This window comes from Larus michahellis, chromosome 10 (genome assembly GCF_964199755.1).
Source record: "Larus michahellis chromosome 10, bLarMic1.1, whole genome shotgun sequence".
NCBI classification, from domain to species: Eukaryota; Metazoa; Chordata; class Aves; order Charadriiformes; family Laridae; genus Larus; species Larus michahellis.
Window position 1 is genome coordinate 2,319,513 of NC_133905.1, and position 19,365 is coordinate 2,338,877.

Here is a 19,365-nt window from a genome sequence, read left to right on the forward strand (position 1 = left end):
ACGTCTCTTGCTTTTTTTGAAATTACTATAAGCAATATTTTTTTAAACATTGTGAAATAAAATAAGAATTAAACGATTGCTTTTCTGTATGTTAGGGAGTGGTAAATGTTAAATTCTTGTGATTTTTTTGCAACAGAATTTCTTATGACAAATGAAAAGACTTTTTGGTCTTTTAGTAGTTTTATTGTATTTCCTAAGTGTTTCTAAAATGTTTCCCATTATGATCTTGGTGTGTATAAGAATATGTATCAATTGGCAGATTATTTTTTACCCACAATATATCCGTGTTTCACTCATTTATAAGTAACCGCATTTTTATGCCAAAGGCAGAATCTATTTTGTATGTTTTTCTGAACATTTGAGTTTATGGCTGTATTTTTAATTTGTATATGCTTGAACTGTTTGACTTTTTTAATGGTTTGTCACTCTTGCTTTTCGTATTTTTATTTTACTGTTGTTTTTACTTTAATGACTAGTGTGTTTATTGTAGGTTTGCTGCTATGTAGTTTTCTTTTACTGCCTTTCTATTTAGCTTTTAATTTCTGTATTTTCTCCTTCAACTGCATCATGAAAGATGAAGTTGTTCCGTACTGTGAATCTGTTAATTGGGTCCTGTCTGTTTGTAACCAGGTAGTACCGAGGTTCATTGTAATTTTTTCCTTCCTTTACAGATAACAGATTCCTAATACTCAGTAACTAGGGCAGACAGTTTGAAATAATTAAATGCAAATATGCATTGCACAACATGAAAAATACAGAAATCAGTGCCCACAGTACAGGCTGTGAACTTGGTATTTTTAAACAGTGATTGCCTGTAACTGTCAGTAATGTTAGAGAAATGGAAAGGCAGGATGCTTAGGTTTTCTGAAAATCTGTAGTCAGATTTTAAGTTCCACATCTGTAATAGTTTCCTCTTCAAATATGTGAATTTTTTTTTTATTAATTTAAATCAAAAAGTAACGACCTTGGTTTTTTGTTGTTTGGTTTTTTGTTTTGTTTTTGTTTTTAAATCAGAATGAATTAAGTGCAGCAACTCATCTGACTTCAAAGCTTCTGAAGGAATATGAGAAACAGGTACTGTGTAAATCATTGTTGTCTTTGTGTGGTCAGTACTATGTATTTTTGTAGTCTTTTATCTCCCAGAGCACAATGAGAATGTATTTAGGTTTGGTCCAGATAAAATCAACTGCTGCAGTTGGTGGTTCGAATCTTTGCCAAAAGAATCTACTGTCATACTGTCTACTAACATAGTAGTTCTTCCAACTAAAACAGAAGAAAGTTCCTCTTACCATGACGAATATTAGTAAGTTGTGGACTATTTTACTTTTGTATCGGTGTTTTGGGTGCTTAGGGTGGTGGTGAGGGGTTGTTTTTGTTTTATAAACCTATTTACTGTTAAGTGCTTTAATTTTACTAGTTGTGAAGAGGAGCGATTGCATAGCAGTCTCCATTTAACAACCATCATTTACTCTTATTATGAGAATAATTCCATCTGTGAAAACAGAGATGGTGGAATCCATAACTTTCTTTTTTCAGTTGTGACCATTTTGATCATACTTTTGCCTCCATCAAGGCATTGTAATGTAAACTCTTTTGGATGTGAAGTAAACTCTTTGTAAAGTCAAGTCTTTTGGATGATTTAAAAGTTTCACATAATTTAAGAGCTATAAGTTTAAGGTGAACATAAAATATTGCTTCATTTTTGGTGATTTTAAACTAAATTGCAAAGCTGGATAAAAATCTTCATAGATGTCAAGTCTGCATCTTTCCTGATTTTTTTTTTTTAACTAAAATCCACTAATTAATAAAATCTAGTAATTAGATTGATTAATTAACCTATTTAAAAATAGATTTATTTTTTAAAAATGAGAATCGGTTATTACTTTTTTTCCCCCAAAAAACATTCTTTCTTCACAGGACAATAAAGAGGTGCTTCAGTGTATCTTAACTGTATAATATTGTAAAATAACAGAATCATTCATCGACATGATTAATATAGTTTTGTGAATGGCAGAAAACACAGCAAACAACATGCCTTTTATTTTCTTTCAGCGTTTTCCACTAGGGGGAGATGATGAAGTTATGACTTCCACTCTACAGCAATTTGCAAAAGTGATAGATGAGGCAAGTACTTGTATTTGTTTCACTTACTTTGCTAACATTATGATGTATAGACACTAACTTGCTTAATTACTCTAGCGTTTTTTAGACAGGAGGTACAGAAATGGCTTTCATTTGTCAGTAAGGTAGCACTGAATCATATATTGCAGCATATATTTAAAGTTAAATAACCTGAAGGTAAAGAATCAATTCAGCAAAATGAAGATACGTTGTTGAGAAAGAACGTAGTTTAACTGAATGTAGACAGAGGCAACAACCATTACAGAATGGCAGTTAGAAACTCTTTCTCGTCAGGGTATTTGTATTGCCTGATTTCAGATACCTGACTGACAAAGGAACCTCCTGCTGTCTGGATTAGAGACAGGCTCTTCCGAAAGACAACTTAGCACCGTTAAGATCTCAATCAGGATTTTTTCTGTGATCCCTCTTCTTGCTTTTAGCACTACTTAAACAGCATTTTGGAAGGAAAAACACATCTGTTCTACCTCTGTAACCTGTGAAAGAGGGGCTGTGATGGTCATCAGAATGTATGAGGCCATCTTCTAACATGATCTGGTAACTTGCAATAAAGTTGGAAAAGCAGGAACAAATACTAAACTCTAAAGGTCTTCTATAAAAAGCTAGCGATGAGATCAGTAACCTAGAAAAGAATAGATACAAAAAAAATGAATCTGCAAAGTTATGTTTTGAGTTGTACATGTCATCTTTGAGTGAAATTGATGTTAACCTATCTTGATTTGATTTAGTCTTAGCACCATTTTTCTAAAATTTCCTTCTTTCCCTTGTCTTCCACAGCTCAGCTCTTGCCATGCAGTACTTTCAACTCAACTTGCAGATGCAATGATGTTTCCTATTACCCAGTTTAAAGAAAGGGATCTAAAAGGTAGAGTGCTTGAACAAATACTGTTTTTATCAACAGCAGCAATAGCAACAACATAGCATTTAATCTCCATAGCTCTTGTTTCACTAAACAGAATATGCTACTTATTTTTCAGCTCTCAAAAGTATGCATCTCTCAATTTTTAAACAAATGTAAGTTATTTCTATTCGCAAGAGTATGACAGTTGAAGAACTGAACACTATTACTGTTTCAATAAAAATATTATGTTATGGAAGCACTTATCTTCTATTCAAGATGAAAATTTTGCAGTTACTACAAACATTAGGAAAGAATAATTTTCAGATAATTTGCATGGTTGGGAAATATTTGTATATATTGTAATACCATGACATCAATATAATGGCTGGACTAAACTCAAAGGGCAAAGTGCCAATGTTGTAATACTTGTTACATTCCTAAGATTTAGTAAGGTGGTTCTTCAGCCCTGCTGGTAGTATGGGTGGCTTCTTAGGTGCAGCCTTAAAATGCTTCCAACTTCTTATCTTTGTAACAGTTGTATCTTACTCTACCTGTCCTAAATAATATATAGTGTGTCTGATTATGATCGATTTTATTTGAGAGGCTAAAGTGAATAGCCTGGTGTAGCACATGGGCTTCAAATATAAATGATAAAACTTAAACCCAAAATAACTTAAATCCCTAATGTGTGTATACACATACAAAGAGTAGGTATACGTATCATAGAACATTTTAAGTCAAAATTGAAATAAAAAATTGCAACTCTTCCATAAGTCTTCTAGCTCTTTATGAATCTTGGAAAATACTTCTTTGGGAATAGTTCATTGCAAAATTATGGATGGAATAGATTATGCTTTTTGAGGAAGGGAACATGAGTATCTCAAGGGTAATATTACTCCTCGGGACCTGGAAAAATCTCCTGTTAATATTTACTGAAGAAGAATCCCTGAGGCAATAATCGCAAATGAAATTATCCCACTGGAAGTTTTTAACCGCCAACTGCTGTAGTATTTAATGATACCATACCTCTCTATGGACTTCAGAGGCATTGTCTGTAAAGCTTTTCCACGTTTTTTTGTCTTTTCTTTACCATAAAGTTGAACGTAGCTCTCTGCTTGTTTATGTTGCAATATGACACAAAACCAGAGTCAAGATCAGAACAAGTACTAAGTATTGTACTGGTTGCTTTTTCCTGACACCATGAGACTACGTAACCATCTAGAATATGACTGATTTTAGGTAGGAAGAAGCACAATGTATTTGTGGCTTTCCTTTGATCCAGTGATACTTCCCCATCTCCTGTGCTTCCACTTCCCCAACTCAGACCAGAACTGTAATATATAAGTGTTATGTTGAAAACAACTTATTTAAATTTTGATATATTGTTTTGTAGAGATATTAACTCTTAAAGAAGTTTTCCAAATTGCAAGCAATGGTAAGTGTAAAATACTTAATGTTATACATATTAGAAGACAACAGTAGTATTGTAGATTATTTACTTAAAAAATTAGTGAAGATATTTGCACCACTTAAAGTGACTAATTAAGGTGTAATTTTTTTCAGTGATACTTAGGCACCCAGCTTCCTTGCTTCACTTGTAAAACCCTGCTTTGTGTACCAAAGTGTTAAAGAAATCGACACTACAATACTGTAAAAGTATGTGTAACTATTACATAATTTAGGATTATGCTACCAAAATTAATAAAAATAGGTGCTAGCTCACTTCTTACAGTCAGGACTAGATTAATAAAACAAATTTTATCCCCCTAAAATTAGTCTCCCGTAGAGAACATATTCTTTAAGTCAGGATTAAATAAGGATTCTGCTTCTCTTAATGTAAATTGCTTCATTGCTTTAGAAGCAAGAAAGATTAGATACAGCTTTTCATAATGGGAAATCGTCCCTACTTATAGAAGGTTTCTGTCTTTGAAGAATATTAGATGTTTAAGGAAATTTATAACAATTTGGCCATGTTTGCATCTGGATAGGATTTTTCTTCAGCCCAAGTATTTGTGGCAGTGAAGTAATTATAAACGGGCAATAACAATTCTTGAAGGTTTTAATGTGACAGAACTTTGCATTCAGTTGGCTGTGCAACACAGTGATATAAAACGTTTTCTGCTCTGTTTCATAAGTCATTTATTTATCAAAATGATCATAAATTCTCTCTTGATTGCTTAGACCATGATGCTGCCATTACCAGATACAGTCGGTTGTCAAAAAGAAGGGAAAATGAAAAGGTTCGTAAAACAAAATACTTAATATAAAGATTTTTAGAGGAGATAAGAAATAATTTTCGTCTACTATATATATTTATGATGGAAGACAATGTATGGCAGATTCCACCTGAAGGTTGATAGTTTATGTTTTAGCAGTCTAGAGAGTTTACTTCAGAACAAAAAAGCAGGTTTGCCCAATACGTGCCTGTCTTGTAACACTGAAAATGCTCTAAGATGAAGGCTGTGATACTATGTTCAAAGAAATAACCACGTTTTCCAGGGAGAAAAGAAAGCTGTATTTGTTTTTCATGTATCTTGCACGTATAAGTTAGAGAAGCAGAATTGTAGGGTAAAATATACAATTGCTGATGACAGAGGGTGGAACATTACTGTGTTGTTTTTTCCACGCTGGCTGTAACGCTGTCTAGAAGGCATGTGATGCATACCAAGTCTCAAACATTCCTTTTTCGCCTCCCCTGTCTGTGTCTCTTCAGATCAAGGCTGAAGTTACAGAAGATGTATATACTTCCAGGAAAAAACAGCATCAGACTATGATGCATTATTTCTGTGCATTAAATACTCTTCAGTACAAAAAGAAAATTGCTATGCTAGAACCCTTGCTAGGATACATGCAAGCTCAGGTAATTTCAGATTCTGAAACCTTTTTTAAAAAAAGTCAAACTTTCCAGCATCTGGCATTGCCACCGTGTCCCGAGTAGAAATTAACTTCTACAGACTGTCTGAAAACTTTCCAAGTCCAAGAAGAACTCTTGCTTCTTTTTGAAACTTTGCAGCTTGTATTTAAGAACTGAGCTCGAAATGTTTTCTGTAACAAAGTAGATGGTGCAACCTGTTGTTCAGGTGCAGGTTTTTGCTGAGTCTAAGAATGGGAAGGGCAGGGCCATGCCCTGTAGCTTCCCGTTCTGGGATTTCATACGGCTAAACTCCATTTAGATCGATATTGAGTACAGTGTTTTTGAGATACATATTGTCGGTTCCCCTTGGCAGGGCCCACAGTTACAGGATGGCCCCAGACAAGTCCTCACAGGTTTCCCCTCTCCCGTGCCCCCCAAATAACCCCACCCATAACACAACAGTTAGCAACCTGGTGGGCTTGAAAAAGCATGGAGAGACCTCGGGATCACTAAGAGATCAAACGTTGTTTCTGTTCCAGGGCAGTTTGTGCATATTGCTGTATTTCCTCCAGGTGGCTCTCTGCACATCCTCCTGACACCGTGAAATCCCACCACAATGTCAGCATCCACCTTCACCTGCAGACAAAAACATGCATTCTGCTCCTTTCATTGGGAGGTGTTGGTGGGAATGAGGGATGAAAACGGATTTCTCTGAGAAAATTTAACCTCCTATGGTTTCATCTGTTCATTGTTAATGTAGTTTTATTAATGACAACATTTCCTTTTTTCTCCCCCCTTTTTTTAAAGATAAGTTTTTTTAAAATGGGTTCAGAAAATCTTACTGAGCAATTGGAAGAATTTTTGACCAATATTGGCACAAGCGTACAGAAGTAAGTTGTTTTCATTGAATTTTGGACTGTTTTCAAGTCAATTATTTTTTCTGTTCCTACTTTATTAATAAATTATCTTTGTTAATAACGTGTTATTTACCTTAGTGTTCGCAGGGAAATGGAGTGTGAAGGAGAAAACATGCAACAAACTATCGAGGACTTGGAAGTAGCTAGCGATCCACTTTATTTGCCTGATCCTGATACTACAAAATTTCCTGTTCATAGAAACCTAACACGGAAAGCTGGCTATCTCAATGCAAGAAAGTAAGACTAACTTGTTACTTCAAAATTCCAGAATGTTTAATTTTGGGAAGGGAAAGCTAAAAAAGTATGCAATATTTTTTTGAAGTTAGCTGTGCTGATTTTACATACTTAGTTGAGTAAGTCAGTCCCATAGGAGCGATTCTCTTTCTTTCTTTGGACTCCTTCACCTAATTAGTGTTGATTTTATTGTTACACTGACATAATGTCATTCAGGTGCAAAGCATAGTTACCCTGATTTTAGTCCAATTTTGCCTGAATTTTTGTATCAAAAGAAAAATTAAAGTTTAAGAGAATGTAACGTCATTGGATTGTAATTGGAAAACAACAAGGTTGCAGCTATCAGGATTGTTAGATAAGTATCTGTTACAGCTTTGGGATTCAAGTTGCTAATAAAATATAACAACCTTGAGATATACAAGGCAAAACATTCTCTGTAAAGGGAAATACACTTTGAACGGCCTTCTCAGTTTCACGAGGAAGACTTTTGTCCACTGGAGGGAGCTGTTACTACAGGTACTACAGTCTAGGAGTTGATTTTTATAGTTACTAAAAATAAGTTGTAACACTCAGATTTTTTTTCTGTAATTTATATAATGAGCTGCAAGGAATTTAAAGAAAAATCTAGATTACTTTTACAACAACAGTTAGAGTAACATACTCACTGAATGAGGCATGAATTTCTGCAGTAGAACACAATTGAGTATTGAGTAGAACACAAAGAGTATCTGAACAAAACAGGAGGCTAAACTGCAAGTGTTCTTGATTTTTGGTTTCAGATTGTTCCTCTCCTGTCACTCCAGGGAAAAAAAAACAACAACAAAAAACCAACAAGCTTTAAGCAAAAATTTTGGAAATCTTGTTGAACGGTAGAAAAGACTTGGAAGTTTGAGGTATCTTATGTGACTAAGCTAACGCTTAACACAAAGTTCCTCAAAACTTAGTCTTAACAGTAGAAGTGCGGAGTTCAGAGGTCTTATCACTTATATTGATAATACATACAATTTGAATATGCATATTGTATAAAGTAGTGCCGTAAAGGCTGATCATCAAAACTGAAGTACTTAACGCCTTTTAATTCTAAATTAAGTTTCACATAATTTAAGAAAGCAACATTTTTATGTATTCTTTGCTCAGCAATAGGTTTAGAATGAAAAAAACAACAGATGGAAAGACACTAATTTAGCTGTAAAGCTAACCTAAAACATCACATGGGGGGAAAAAGAGGTTTCTTAAGTGCCCAGATGGTTTGTTGCAAGTGATTTTCTTTTTGTTCTAGTTTATACAGCTCAGCTGAACTCCTAATCTACCAAGAACTTCTTTTTATCTTTTAGTAAGACAGGGCTGGTATCTTCCAGTTGGGAGAGACAGTTTTACTTCACTCAAGGTGGAAATTTGATGAGCCAGGCAAGAGGGGACGTCGCTGGGGGGCTTGTCATGGACATAGACAATTGTTCTGTAATGGCTGTGGACTGCGAAGACAGACGGTACTGTTTTCAGATAACATCTTTTGATGGTAAAAAGTAAGTATTCTTACATTACTGTTACCTGTAAGTAATACTAGACTCACTAATTAAGAAAAGAAAGATGGTCTGCATTTGGCCAGATTATAGCTTGATAGATTCTGGGGATATTTAGAAGCAAAATCTGGATGTCTTTTTAACTTTGTAATGTTTGGGGTTTTTTATTTATCAGGTCTATAATGTAGCTGAGTGGTATTTCAAAACAAAATTACCTAATTAGTTTACAGTCATGTATTGTTGCATTTTGTGAGTGCCTAAGTCTTACATGGGCACAATTAGAATTCTGTGATCTATGAAAACATAGATCCGCCCCACCCCCAATTAGATGTTGACTGCACTCAGCACATACACAGAATCTTCAGCTTTTCTTAATTTGTTGCACAATGTACAAACATGAAAATGGATTTCCTGTCTGAATGTACTTGTGAAGCATTTTAAATAGACAAAATTGTCTTTTCCATCCTTCTCTTTCAGGTCGTCAATCTTACAGGCAGAGAGTAAAAAAGATTATGAAGAGGTAAGCTTATAGGAGGTTTGCACGGAGTCCAATGATTCTTTTGTTGTTGTTGTGCAGAACTATTTGTAACAACAGTTAGATTGCACATTTTATATTCTTTAGGTGGTAAGCAGTGAACTTTTAACTCATTCTATCCATAATGACCTCAAATGCCTCAACAGAGGAATGGAATTTACAGTCACCTTCAGCAGCTGAAATTTGTGATTTTTCTGGGCTGCAGCTGTGCTATCTTTTAGATAGCTCAGGTGAGAACCCTAACAACCAGGTGGCGTTCAGTGGAACAGCACGTTTTTCTCCTTCGGAGAAAAGCAAGGAACGGGAGCAGATGGTTTTCCATAGCACAGGGAGAAAATAGCGTCTAGCTTACAGATGCAAGAAATGGGCAAATTCCACAAAAGGTGATGGAATCTTTATAATCTCTTGAGGAAGCGATGTCATCTGCAGTCACAGAATAACAAAGTACAGAGAAGCCTGATTTTTCTTTCATTTTTTTTAGTTCCTCACTCGTGATTTAAGCTTGTCTTAGTTTTGATCTTCAGTGTGACTAAAATAATTTTTTCAAGTGAAATCCGATAATGTAAGGTGCAGTATGCAGATAGCAGTGAATTTAATGACAAGGTGGGTGTGCAGAATACTGGTTTGGCTCTCTGAACTTACAAACAAAGTGGGAAAAGTGCTGAAACCAGCCAACTCGGGTATTTAATCAAGTTTGTTACAAAACTACGAAAAATAAACTTTTTTCTTTTTTTCCCTCTCTCTCTTTTTCAGTGGATATGCACCATAAACAACATATCTAAACAGATATATCTAAGCGAAAACCCTGAGGTAACTGTACTAAAACTTACAGTATCAGTAATATGTTATGATGCAGATATGCACAAAATTAAAGAGAGATCAACTGGATCTAATTGGATAGCATAGAATTAAGCTGAGTACTTCCTACATGTCTAATTGTAACTTTTTCATGGTATGAAAGGATACAGTCCATTGTCTCCATCCAAATGCTTCTCTAGAAAGCATTAAGAATACATGACTTTTATATTTGGTATAACTTTTTGACATCTTCTAGATCCGGTATATGTATTTTGTATATGATACTTTGTTACAAATTAATATGACGAATACTCAGACGGATACATTTAATTTCCCCTAGAGGGAACTGACAATCTTAGGATAGATGAGCACAGCAATTTTGTAGGAAAGACATTTTTACTTCATGAAAGAGTTATTTGCCTTTTGAAGAGTTAGAAATTGATTATTTGTTTCATGTACAGAATTTGGGTAAGTAAATTAATGTCATTTATATGGTTTACATTTATATTTCTATAGTAAACTCATATTGATACACACTTACATCCTGATTTTTACTTGGTAAATTAGGGGAATTGGCCCAACAACTACGTTAGTGAAAATTAAGGAACTTAAGATTTTCACAAAGGGTTGAGTTTATAACTTCTGTCAATTGCATATAAATAAAACTAAAATCTTAAAAGCTTATTTTGAGGAAAATGTTTTCAGTTATTTTTCCCCATCTCTCTATTGCAGGAAATTGCTGCACGCGTAAATCAGTCAGCTCTGGAGGCTGTTACTCCATCTCCTTCCTTTCAGCAGAGGCATGAGAGTATGCGGCCAACTGTGTAAGTTAATGAGCCCTAGGCCATTTGAAGAGCACATCTATAAAGAGAATCCTGGGTAAAGTTCCGGGGAGAGGGAACAACAAAACTTTCTATGTTCAGAACTAAATCTTTGATAGGCTGCAGGAGAATTTCTTGAACTCACCTTTAGCGTTGTCTAGCATCCGTTGTTAGAAGCGCCCCAGATTTCCAGCTGACTAGACAGTTTTGGTTGCATCGTATGTCTGGTTTGTAGTATGAAATCACAAGTTTTTTCTTGAGGTGTCCAGCTCCTGGAAGCAGACCTCACATTGTTTTACCATCAGTACATAATCACAATAATGAAATATAATACAATCTGATGCAATTATTAATGCAAGTAGTAACTTTAACTTATTTAAATTTGATTAGGAACGTAGACTCCATTTTTGTTAACCATGCCCTGATCTTCTTCAGGTTTTAAGTGATGTTTTGTTTTATATCCAAGTTTTGGAATATTGTCTTGGTCTCCCATATGGTTTAATTTATTATCAGCCAACCTGAAACTAAGATATCTTCATTTTGATTTTTTTTTGGTTTTTTTTTTAGACAATCTCGTCCCCCTGCAGCTCGTACCAGCAGCACAGGGTCGCTGGGATCTGAATCAGCAGCTTTATCGGCACTTTCTTTGGATTCACTTGTCGCCCCTGACACTCCTATCCAATTTGACATAATTTCTCCAGTTAGCGAAGATCTGCCTGGTCAAGCAAAATCTTCAGGGCAGTCGGGCAGGTAGGAAATGGAGAGAGAAGGAAAAAAAATTCCTAAAGTTAACGTTCTTAATTTAAAAACAAACAAACAAACAAGAAAACCATGTTTAGGCTGAAGCTCCAAAACACACATTGCCTTTACCTTGACTCATGTCACAAAATTTGCAGTGGCCAGCGAAGCAAATAACAATTGGTTTTTTTTTTTTAATTGTTAAACAGAGTGTAAAAAAAAAAAAAAAGAGGATTAATTACATGCACTAGTTTTCTATTTAGCAACAGCTTTTCTTGCTTTAACAGCTAATGCTTTTATTCTTGATTTATTTTAATCTTTTTGTTTCACAAAGTATTTTCCTTTCCTATTGCTTGCTCACCCAGCAGCTTGGGTTATTTCCTCTTGGAAACTCAAGAGAAATTTGGTAGCCCTGCCTCCAGGTGATGATGGCAATCGATGGCACTCTTCTTAACCTGAAAGGTGAGTGAAAATGATCTAGGCTTCTAGAGTAATCTCATCTACAGACAAGTTACAACTGTCTAGGAGCTCTTCCCAAAATAGAAAAATATTTTCTCTTCCTTGTTTTTTTGTAAACTTCCCATTCAAAAGTAATAAAAACCTGTAAATCTGCACGGCATTTTTGGAACTATATGTACAGAATTCAGATATTAAGAAAACATAATTGCAGATCCAGGTGCTCTTAACAACAACAAAACGAGCCAAAAAGCTGAAAACTAATTTAAATGACTCCAGTCACAATAATGTGTATGTATCCCCCTGCATTCTAGAAAAATATTTGACTTTTCAGTTGCACCTCACAGATACGGAAGAGTTTAAAATTATATATATTCAACTCCTTTTTGGACAGTTTTTTGTTGTTGTTGTTTGGTATGGCAGGATAATCAGTTGGCTAACTAAATCCTTAAGAACATACTGATTCAAAACAGACTTGAACCGTATTCTAGGAAGTGGAAAGCGTAATATTTCATCTAAATTCATGTCATCAGTTATAATTCCATTCTAGAAATTCGTGTTTTCATAGCAGAAATGATACAGAGCTGTGCTCAGTATTTTCAGTTAACCATCACTGTCAATAAGGAAGTGTAGTGTGTGCACAGATAGGCAACATGCTACTTTAGAAGTATTAATTATTTAAAAAAACCACCTTTCCTTAGTTTCTGGTACTGATGACATATATTTAAATTTTATTTTTGCCTTTTGAAAGATCCTGTGAGACTTTACATGTAATGTTCCAGTCTAATCTTAAATGACAAGAAAATTCTGAGCAATAAAAGATGCTAATAGAATTTCCCTTTAGTGTATTTACACAGGTCAACATCTAGTGGGATGATTCTCCATTGAGTCCATGTTGTAAACACTGTAGCAATGCCACCTTGACTTCAGAGTTCAATCTAGGACAATTTTAATACTTTACGCTAGACATCTCTTAGTTTTCATGGATCGAATAAAACTGGCAGTCAGTAGGACGCGTAACTGAACACGAGAGATTGACATATTTTTTTCTCTTACTTCTGAAATTGCTTTAAGAACACTAACTACTGAGAGGCGACCCCTTCATTACTGCCCTATAAAACCTAATTTGAAATTTATTGAACCTTTGGTAATAGTTTTTCAGCTACCAGTTATCCAAAGAGAAAGGGTTTTTTCCTCGTTAGAAGTTTTAAATAAAATTTCCCCATTCTCCGTACTCTTTTCAGCATTGCTTTACTGCTTTTGAAACATGTAGACTTGGAAGCCTAGAGTATTTTCACTTTCTACTGTAACTGCTAGCAATTCTGTCTTTGAGAGCCAGAAATAGCCACATTTCTCTTGACCCTCTAGGAGTAAAACCCCAGTGATGTTTTCAGAAAGCTGCATTTGAAACAAAACCAGTGACTTCTCTTCAGTAAGTAATTCGACACCTCGAGACAGTGACGAGAAGTGCAGTGCTCCGATGGAGTACTGAAAGGACTAGCTTTTGGCTGTACTTCCTGAAGCTGTTCTGTGAAATTTCATCCCCTAAAACTATACCTCTTCAAATATTAACAAGGTCTTGACTTGGCCTTAATTCAGATATAAAAAAATACCATGTGAGCAAAACTCTCTATGGCAGCAATAGGACAACAATAGCTGGTATTTTTCCCATAATTTGAGCCCTCAAATATAGCAATTTATGTCTAACTCCCGATTAAATTGCTTGTCGTTATGATTTATCATACGTTATTCCTCCAGATTACAAGTCTGTGAAATCATTACATGTTCTTACTTGATGCAGCATGAGACTACTACATTATGCATTAGTGCTTCTTGTAATCTGACTCCTGGTTTAATGTTTTCATTTTTTAATAGACGCACAAATCCTTTTGGTGAATCTGGAGGCTCAAAATCTGAAACAGAAGGTAAAGCGAAAATTTCATTTCAATGCAAAATAAAAAATATAATTTGAAAATTATTTTTCTATTCTGCTCTGAAGGTTTTCTCTTCTAATTTAACACCACTTTTAGAATGCTTACCTCACATCGGCAGTGTGTTAGACAAGCTGAGTTAAATCAGGCTACTGTCTGAAAGTATTTTAAAAATCATTCATTGCATCTCTTGTATTTATTAAGCCAAATGAAAAGATGTGTGACTTGCTGGCTAGTAACTGTACCTCTAATTCATAAGCGTGAGCAATCTCTTTCCAAGTTGTTGCAAGTTTGGAGTTTTCCTGACTGTAGTCCGTCTTTGGTTTTGAATGGAAAACCCAAAATGGAGTTCACTTTTCTCAATGCTTTTCTTTGTCTTAGATTCAATTCTTCATCAGCTGTTTATCGTAAGATTTCTTGGCTCTATGGAGGTGAAGTCTGATGAAAGCCCAGATGTCGTTTATGAAACAATGCGTCAAATACTAGCAGCTCGTGCCATCCATAACATTTTCAGGATGACAGAATCACATTTATTAGTCACTTGTGACTGTTTAAAGTAAGTTTGCTTCCTGACTTCTACTAATGTTTATTTACAGAATGATCTTCTTGCACTTTGGTAAAATTTACTCTCTGGTTTGTTTTTAAAAACAAATTTTTAGGTTAATTGATCCACAGACACAAGTTACGAGACTACGAGTAAGTAAATTTACATTTTAAGATAAATACCCAGCAATGTAATTCTTCTATTTAAAAAATAATACCCTTAGATGTTAGCAAAAATCACTGACAGCATGAGATTTCCAGATAAATTTCCACTGAAATTAGGAGACTAATTCATACGTTGAAAAATGGACAGGAAAACACCAGCAAATCAGGTTTGTGATCTCAGTAGGTCAAGTAGGTTTTTGAAATTCACCCCCTCCCCCCGATTTCATAGGGTAAAATCTTAGGAAAACAGAATATTGTAATCGAACATTATGTTTCATTATAAACATTTACATTGTTAGTAGAGAGGTAGCAGTAAGGTTGGAGTCAAATTAGTTCTGAAGTCCGAAAGGGTTTGCGTGGTGTTTGGGTTTTTGCTTTTATTTTGGGGTTTTGTTTTTTTTCATGCATATTTGCATTGAGCGTGTTGTACAGTTTCTGGTTTTTGTGTTGGTTTGGGTTTTGAGGTTTTTTCCTAATTCTTTATTAAAAATGCACTTGAAAGAAGTAAGTTGAATTCTTCATAGGATATCAAATATGGCCAGCTTAATTCTTCAGTAATAGCAGCCTTTATTTTTCATATTTCAAATCTGTTGTCCCCCTCCTTTTCTCTATGCACAATTTATGCTCTGTCATTGATTTATTTGGGTCTTCTTTTAAAAATATTCTTTTTTTTTTTTTTTTTGAGACTCTGAATTATTTTCATTTCCATAAAAGGAAATCCTGAGTATGTGAGAATGTCGTGATATTTCACGTAGTGCTTTCTAATTTCTTCACCCTTGTGGCATTAAGTTCAAAACTGCCCCAGATCTGTAAGCTTCTACAGGCGAGACATCAACTGAGTGCACGGCCAGTATTCTAAATGTGTACGTTTAAGGTTAGGGAAAACTCCCATCCTGTCAGTTCACAACAGTTGTAGTAGGGGCCGTCAGAATTTAAAAACTTATCCTTTGGTAAGTCTTAAAAAGATACATTTGAAATTTCTAAGTCCACCCTCTTTGAGGGATGAGAATGCAAAATACTTTTATTCTAACAAAATAACGAGGATTTGTGGTTTGTTTGCTTGGGTTGGTTTGGTTTTTGTTGGTTTTTTTTTTTGCTTTGTTTTGTTTTCTCTTTTTCTTGCTTATGTAATTCGGGAGAGCTGAACCCATCGCAGTACAGGGTTTGGAGAAGCAGTGCCTTTACCTGGGACCAAATACTGAAAGCTTAGTCACAAATGTAATTTGTATGAATGATGTCTCTTTAAAGAAAAAAATAACTGAAAGGCACGGCAAATGTGATCCCCTTCTCTTACACAGAGCGTGGCTTTTTTTGAAGTTTTCCCATGTTTTGAATTACTTAATCTTTGCCTTCTTACCTACTGTTTGTTTTGTCATTACATGTTTGGTCAGGTTGTAACTGGTGTGGTTGTGGACTTACGACATTGAAGTAATTAATGTGCAGTATATTGAAACCTTATATAGAATATATTTGGAACCAGTTTTAATATCTCCATATTTGATCCTTTTTGGCAGTTTCCTTTGCCCAATGTAGTCTTGTATGCTACACACCAGGAGAATAAGCGCCTTTTTGGATTTGTGCTTAGAACTTCAGGAGGGAGAGTCGAGAGCCGCCAAACTTCCATCTGCTATATATTTGAATCAAACAATGAAGGGGAAAAGGTATTGGTGATGGTTATACTCGTATGAGTTTTGAACCTGACGTGGATTCCAAGATGTTGGATCCGTTCAAGGTGTCTAAGGGACTTCTACGGGAGAGTATTTTGTTTATGTATTGAAAAACAGTTAAACCTGACAGTCTAAGTACCTGCAAGTGCTCTAATATGCTATCATATATAGTTTGGGAATCTGGCTTAATTTTAAAGGCATTTTTATTAGAGTCTTTTTGATTATTTCAAATCTGTTTTGTGTTTAGATTTGTGACTCTGTTGGACTGGCAAAACAGATAGCTTTTCATGCAGAACTGGTAAGAATCTTTTGGGGGCAAAGGATCTTTGTGAATGGAAGGGAGAGAGTATATTTAATATGTGTAATAGAATGTATTCTGCGAGGTCACAGAATCACAGAAGGGCCGGGGTTGGAAGGGACCTCTGGAGATCATCTCATCCAAGCCCCCGCCAGAGCAGGGTCACCCAGAGCAGGTGGCACAGGAATGCGTCCAGGCGGGGTTGGAATGTCTCCAGAGACGGAGACTCCCCCACCTCTCTGGGCAGCCTGGGCCAGGGCTCTGCCACCCTCACAGCAAAGAAGTTCCTCCTCATGTTTAGGTGGAACTTCCGATGCTCAAGTTTGTGCCCGTTACCTCTTGTCCTGTCCCCGGGCGCCACTGAAAAGAGCCTGGCCCCATCCTCCTGACACCCACCCTTTATGGATTTTTAAGCGTAAGATGCTTATAGATGCAGTAATACTGTGTGTATTTTAAGGGATTAGTTTTCTAGACTTTAAAGCTGAGATAAAAACACTTTGAGCAACGTCTACTGTGGAACAATATTCAAGATAGGATTCAGCTTGTTATCTTTAACAAACGTATCAGTCCTTTAAAAGAAGAATAATCAGAACAGTAGTATAATAGTTTTGATCAAACTCGTATAAATTGGTAGTGTATCAAACATCTCCGGCTATTGTTATTTACTTTATTTACATTTTTGCCCTTTAGGATCGAAAAGCATCAGAAAAGCAAAAAGAAATAGATAGAGTCAAAGAGAAACAACAGAAAGAACTGAATAAACAAAAACAAATTGAAAAGGTACACTTCATCAATGTTTCTTAATATTCTTTTTTTTTCTACTTTCCTTTGCAGTTTTGTACTCCAATGGAATTAAGTTAATTATTAGAAGCATTTCCTGTGCAGATTTTTTATAATTTTGTATAGTCGTTTTTAAAGAGCGCTCTTCTGAGGAGATAAGCCCCAAAATGTCTTTAAAAGAGTACTTAAGAGCAGTGCTTGAAGGAATGCCTGTCACAGGCCCAAAATAACTTCATCCGCTGATGAGGGTTCGGTTACACAGTGAGGGAGGGGCTGCAGACGAAGATACTTGTTCTGACCTGCTGTGGTTGATGGATTATAGGTACGGAGGTGTTAATCTGTCAGATGTTCTAATAATGCCAGCTACTGAAATGTAAATGTTTTGGTTTCCTGTTCGATCTTTTAATTCCCTCTGTACAGAAAGTTGTCCATTGATAGTATTAAAATACAGTTTATAAATCATAATAATGGTATCCTGTTTCAATTGTAGATGGCTTTAAAGTTAATACTCTTCTGATTTCCCACCCTGCCCCTTCTCAAATTAGGACTTAGAGGAGCAAAGCCGGTTGATAGCTGCTTCCAGCAGGTCGAACCAGAGCAGCGGAGAAGGACAATTTGTAGTCCTTAGCAGCAGCCAGTCGGAAGACAGTGACTTAGGAGAAGACGGAAAGAAGAAGAGAGAATCCGAAGCCTAAGGTTGCCTACTTCATTAAAATTGGAACCTTGGATATATCTGTTGAAATGGCACAAGTTCTACAAGAAGTGAAATGTAGGTGGAGGGTCTGTTGTATCGTACAAAAGACTTCACAATATGTAGACCCTATTATGCCTTGATTTTTCTTTCTCAATTAAGTGATTTCCATTTTCATGTCAGTATAATTTCTCTTCTGTATACCAGATGAACCATGGTGATGCTACCATGTTTATTACAAAATTATGTTTTCTTAAGGCTTCTCTGCAGTGTGGAAAAAATGGTGGGGTTCTTTTCCCCACTTACCTCTCTGTGCAATTGACTGCTCTTGAAGCAAAACTTTCAATTAAACTCTCATTGGCCGTCAGCAGTACACTGAAATTTGTTCCCTACACTGCAGTATGGAGAGCACCTCGCTGGAAACAAAAGTAGTTGTCCAAATAAGACAGTGCTAAGCTTTACCTAATTTGTTGCACATAACTGTTCTTAGATTTAGGAAGAAAAATCCCTATTAACATCACTGAGATGTGCAATAGTTCTAGACAGACCTTTTTTTTTTTTTTTTGTTTCGTATTGCACTGTATGCTATTGTCTTGGGTTTTTTTGGTGAATATAATGCTGAAAGACTTTTCAACAGCAGAAAAAAAAACCTGTCAGACCTAGATAAGAGCTGATGAGACACAGTTGCACTTCGCTGCATGAGGAATGTATAAAGCATTCCTTATCAAGTGATAAGAATAGTGTATATATTCTTGTAGCACAAGTGCCATGTTCTTGGTTTTTCCCCAGTACGTTTGTAACAAAAAGCTGTAAGCCTTTGACTTCATTTCTTATAAAACATGCTTAGAGTTGCAGGAACGTCTTGAATTCCATTATCTGAAAAATTTTATGAATATGTAAATGCCTTGCCACCACTACATTTACTGAAAATGAGTTGAGGCTCTTTAAGTCTTTTTACGGAAATTGATTTTGCAAACAGAATTTACTAGCTCTGAACTAAGACACTATGTTAATCCTACATCCTAGAGTCAATCCCGTAAAGCGTTTTTCAAAGCAGTGTCTGTTCACAGCTTGTAATGTGAACTCTGTGTTCCATACCCTGTGTAATATTTATTTTGTATAGTACTAAATGTGCATTCACCTCTTGATCCAGAAGAGAAAACTTGTCTGAAGAGAAGTATTTATTTTTGCACTAATTACTATAAATACTAAAATCCCACGGAACAGAAGATGTCTCTCTAATAGTGGTGTGAAGATAACAGGAAATGTAGAAAGATAATATGCTTATACCCCAAGTTATAATATAACAGTGTTTTATAGTTCATTGCAGGGCATTTCTGGTGTTCAGGAATGGAAGCAATTTTCAGAGTATCTCCCCATCAGCTGATGCTGGCCCAGCTCTTCATAGCTGGAGTTGCTCAGTGCTGATAAAGAAAT

General features: G+C 35.6%; 1 protein-coding gene across 2 annotated transcripts in view; it reads left to right on the top strand.

Annotated features, from left to right (window-relative positions):
• The window catches only part of APPL1 (adaptor protein, phosphotyrosine interacting with PH domain and leucine zipper 1), a 28,133-nt gene that overhangs the window by 4,869 nt on the left and 3,899 nt on the right, over window positions 1-19,365 (top strand). Inside the window, exons 3-22 of one of the 2 annotated variants that reach the window (XR_012589358.1) lie at window positions 1,015-1,074; window positions 2,053-2,124; window positions 2,917-3,004; window positions 4,374-4,415; window positions 5,162-5,220; window positions 5,694-5,840; window positions 6,642-6,724; window positions 6,830-6,988; window positions 8,320-8,508; window positions 8,983-9,025; window positions 9,794-9,850; window positions 10,571-10,662; window positions 11,227-11,409; window positions 13,729-13,778; window positions 14,166-14,340; window positions 14,444-14,480; window positions 16,007-16,153; window positions 16,407-16,457; window positions 17,148-17,237; window positions 17,783-18,006. Coding sequence is in view for 1 of the 2 variants with exons in the window: in XM_074603003.1 (XP_074459104.1) it covers window positions 1,015-1,074; window positions 2,053-2,124; window positions 2,917-3,004; window positions 4,374-4,415; window positions 5,162-5,220; window positions 5,694-5,840; window positions 6,642-6,724; window positions 6,830-6,988; window positions 8,320-8,508; window positions 8,983-9,025; window positions 9,794-9,850; window positions 10,571-10,662; window positions 11,227-11,409; window positions 13,729-13,778; window positions 14,166-14,340; window positions 14,444-14,480; window positions 16,007-16,153; window positions 16,407-16,457; window positions 17,148-17,237; window positions 17,783-17,932 (1,974 nt within the window). In the remaining variant the exon portion in view is untranslated. The remainder of the gene's footprint in view (window positions 1-1,014; window positions 1,075-2,052; window positions 2,125-2,916; window positions 3,005-4,373; window positions 4,416-5,161; window positions 5,221-5,693; window positions 5,841-6,641; window positions 6,725-6,829; window positions 6,989-8,319; window positions 8,509-8,982; window positions 9,026-9,793; window positions 9,851-10,570; window positions 10,663-11,226; window positions 11,410-13,728; window positions 13,779-14,165; window positions 14,341-14,443; window positions 14,481-16,006; window positions 16,154-16,406; window positions 16,458-17,147; window positions 17,238-17,782; window positions 18,007-19,365) is intronic. The other variant, XM_074603003.1, reaches the window with a different exon arrangement.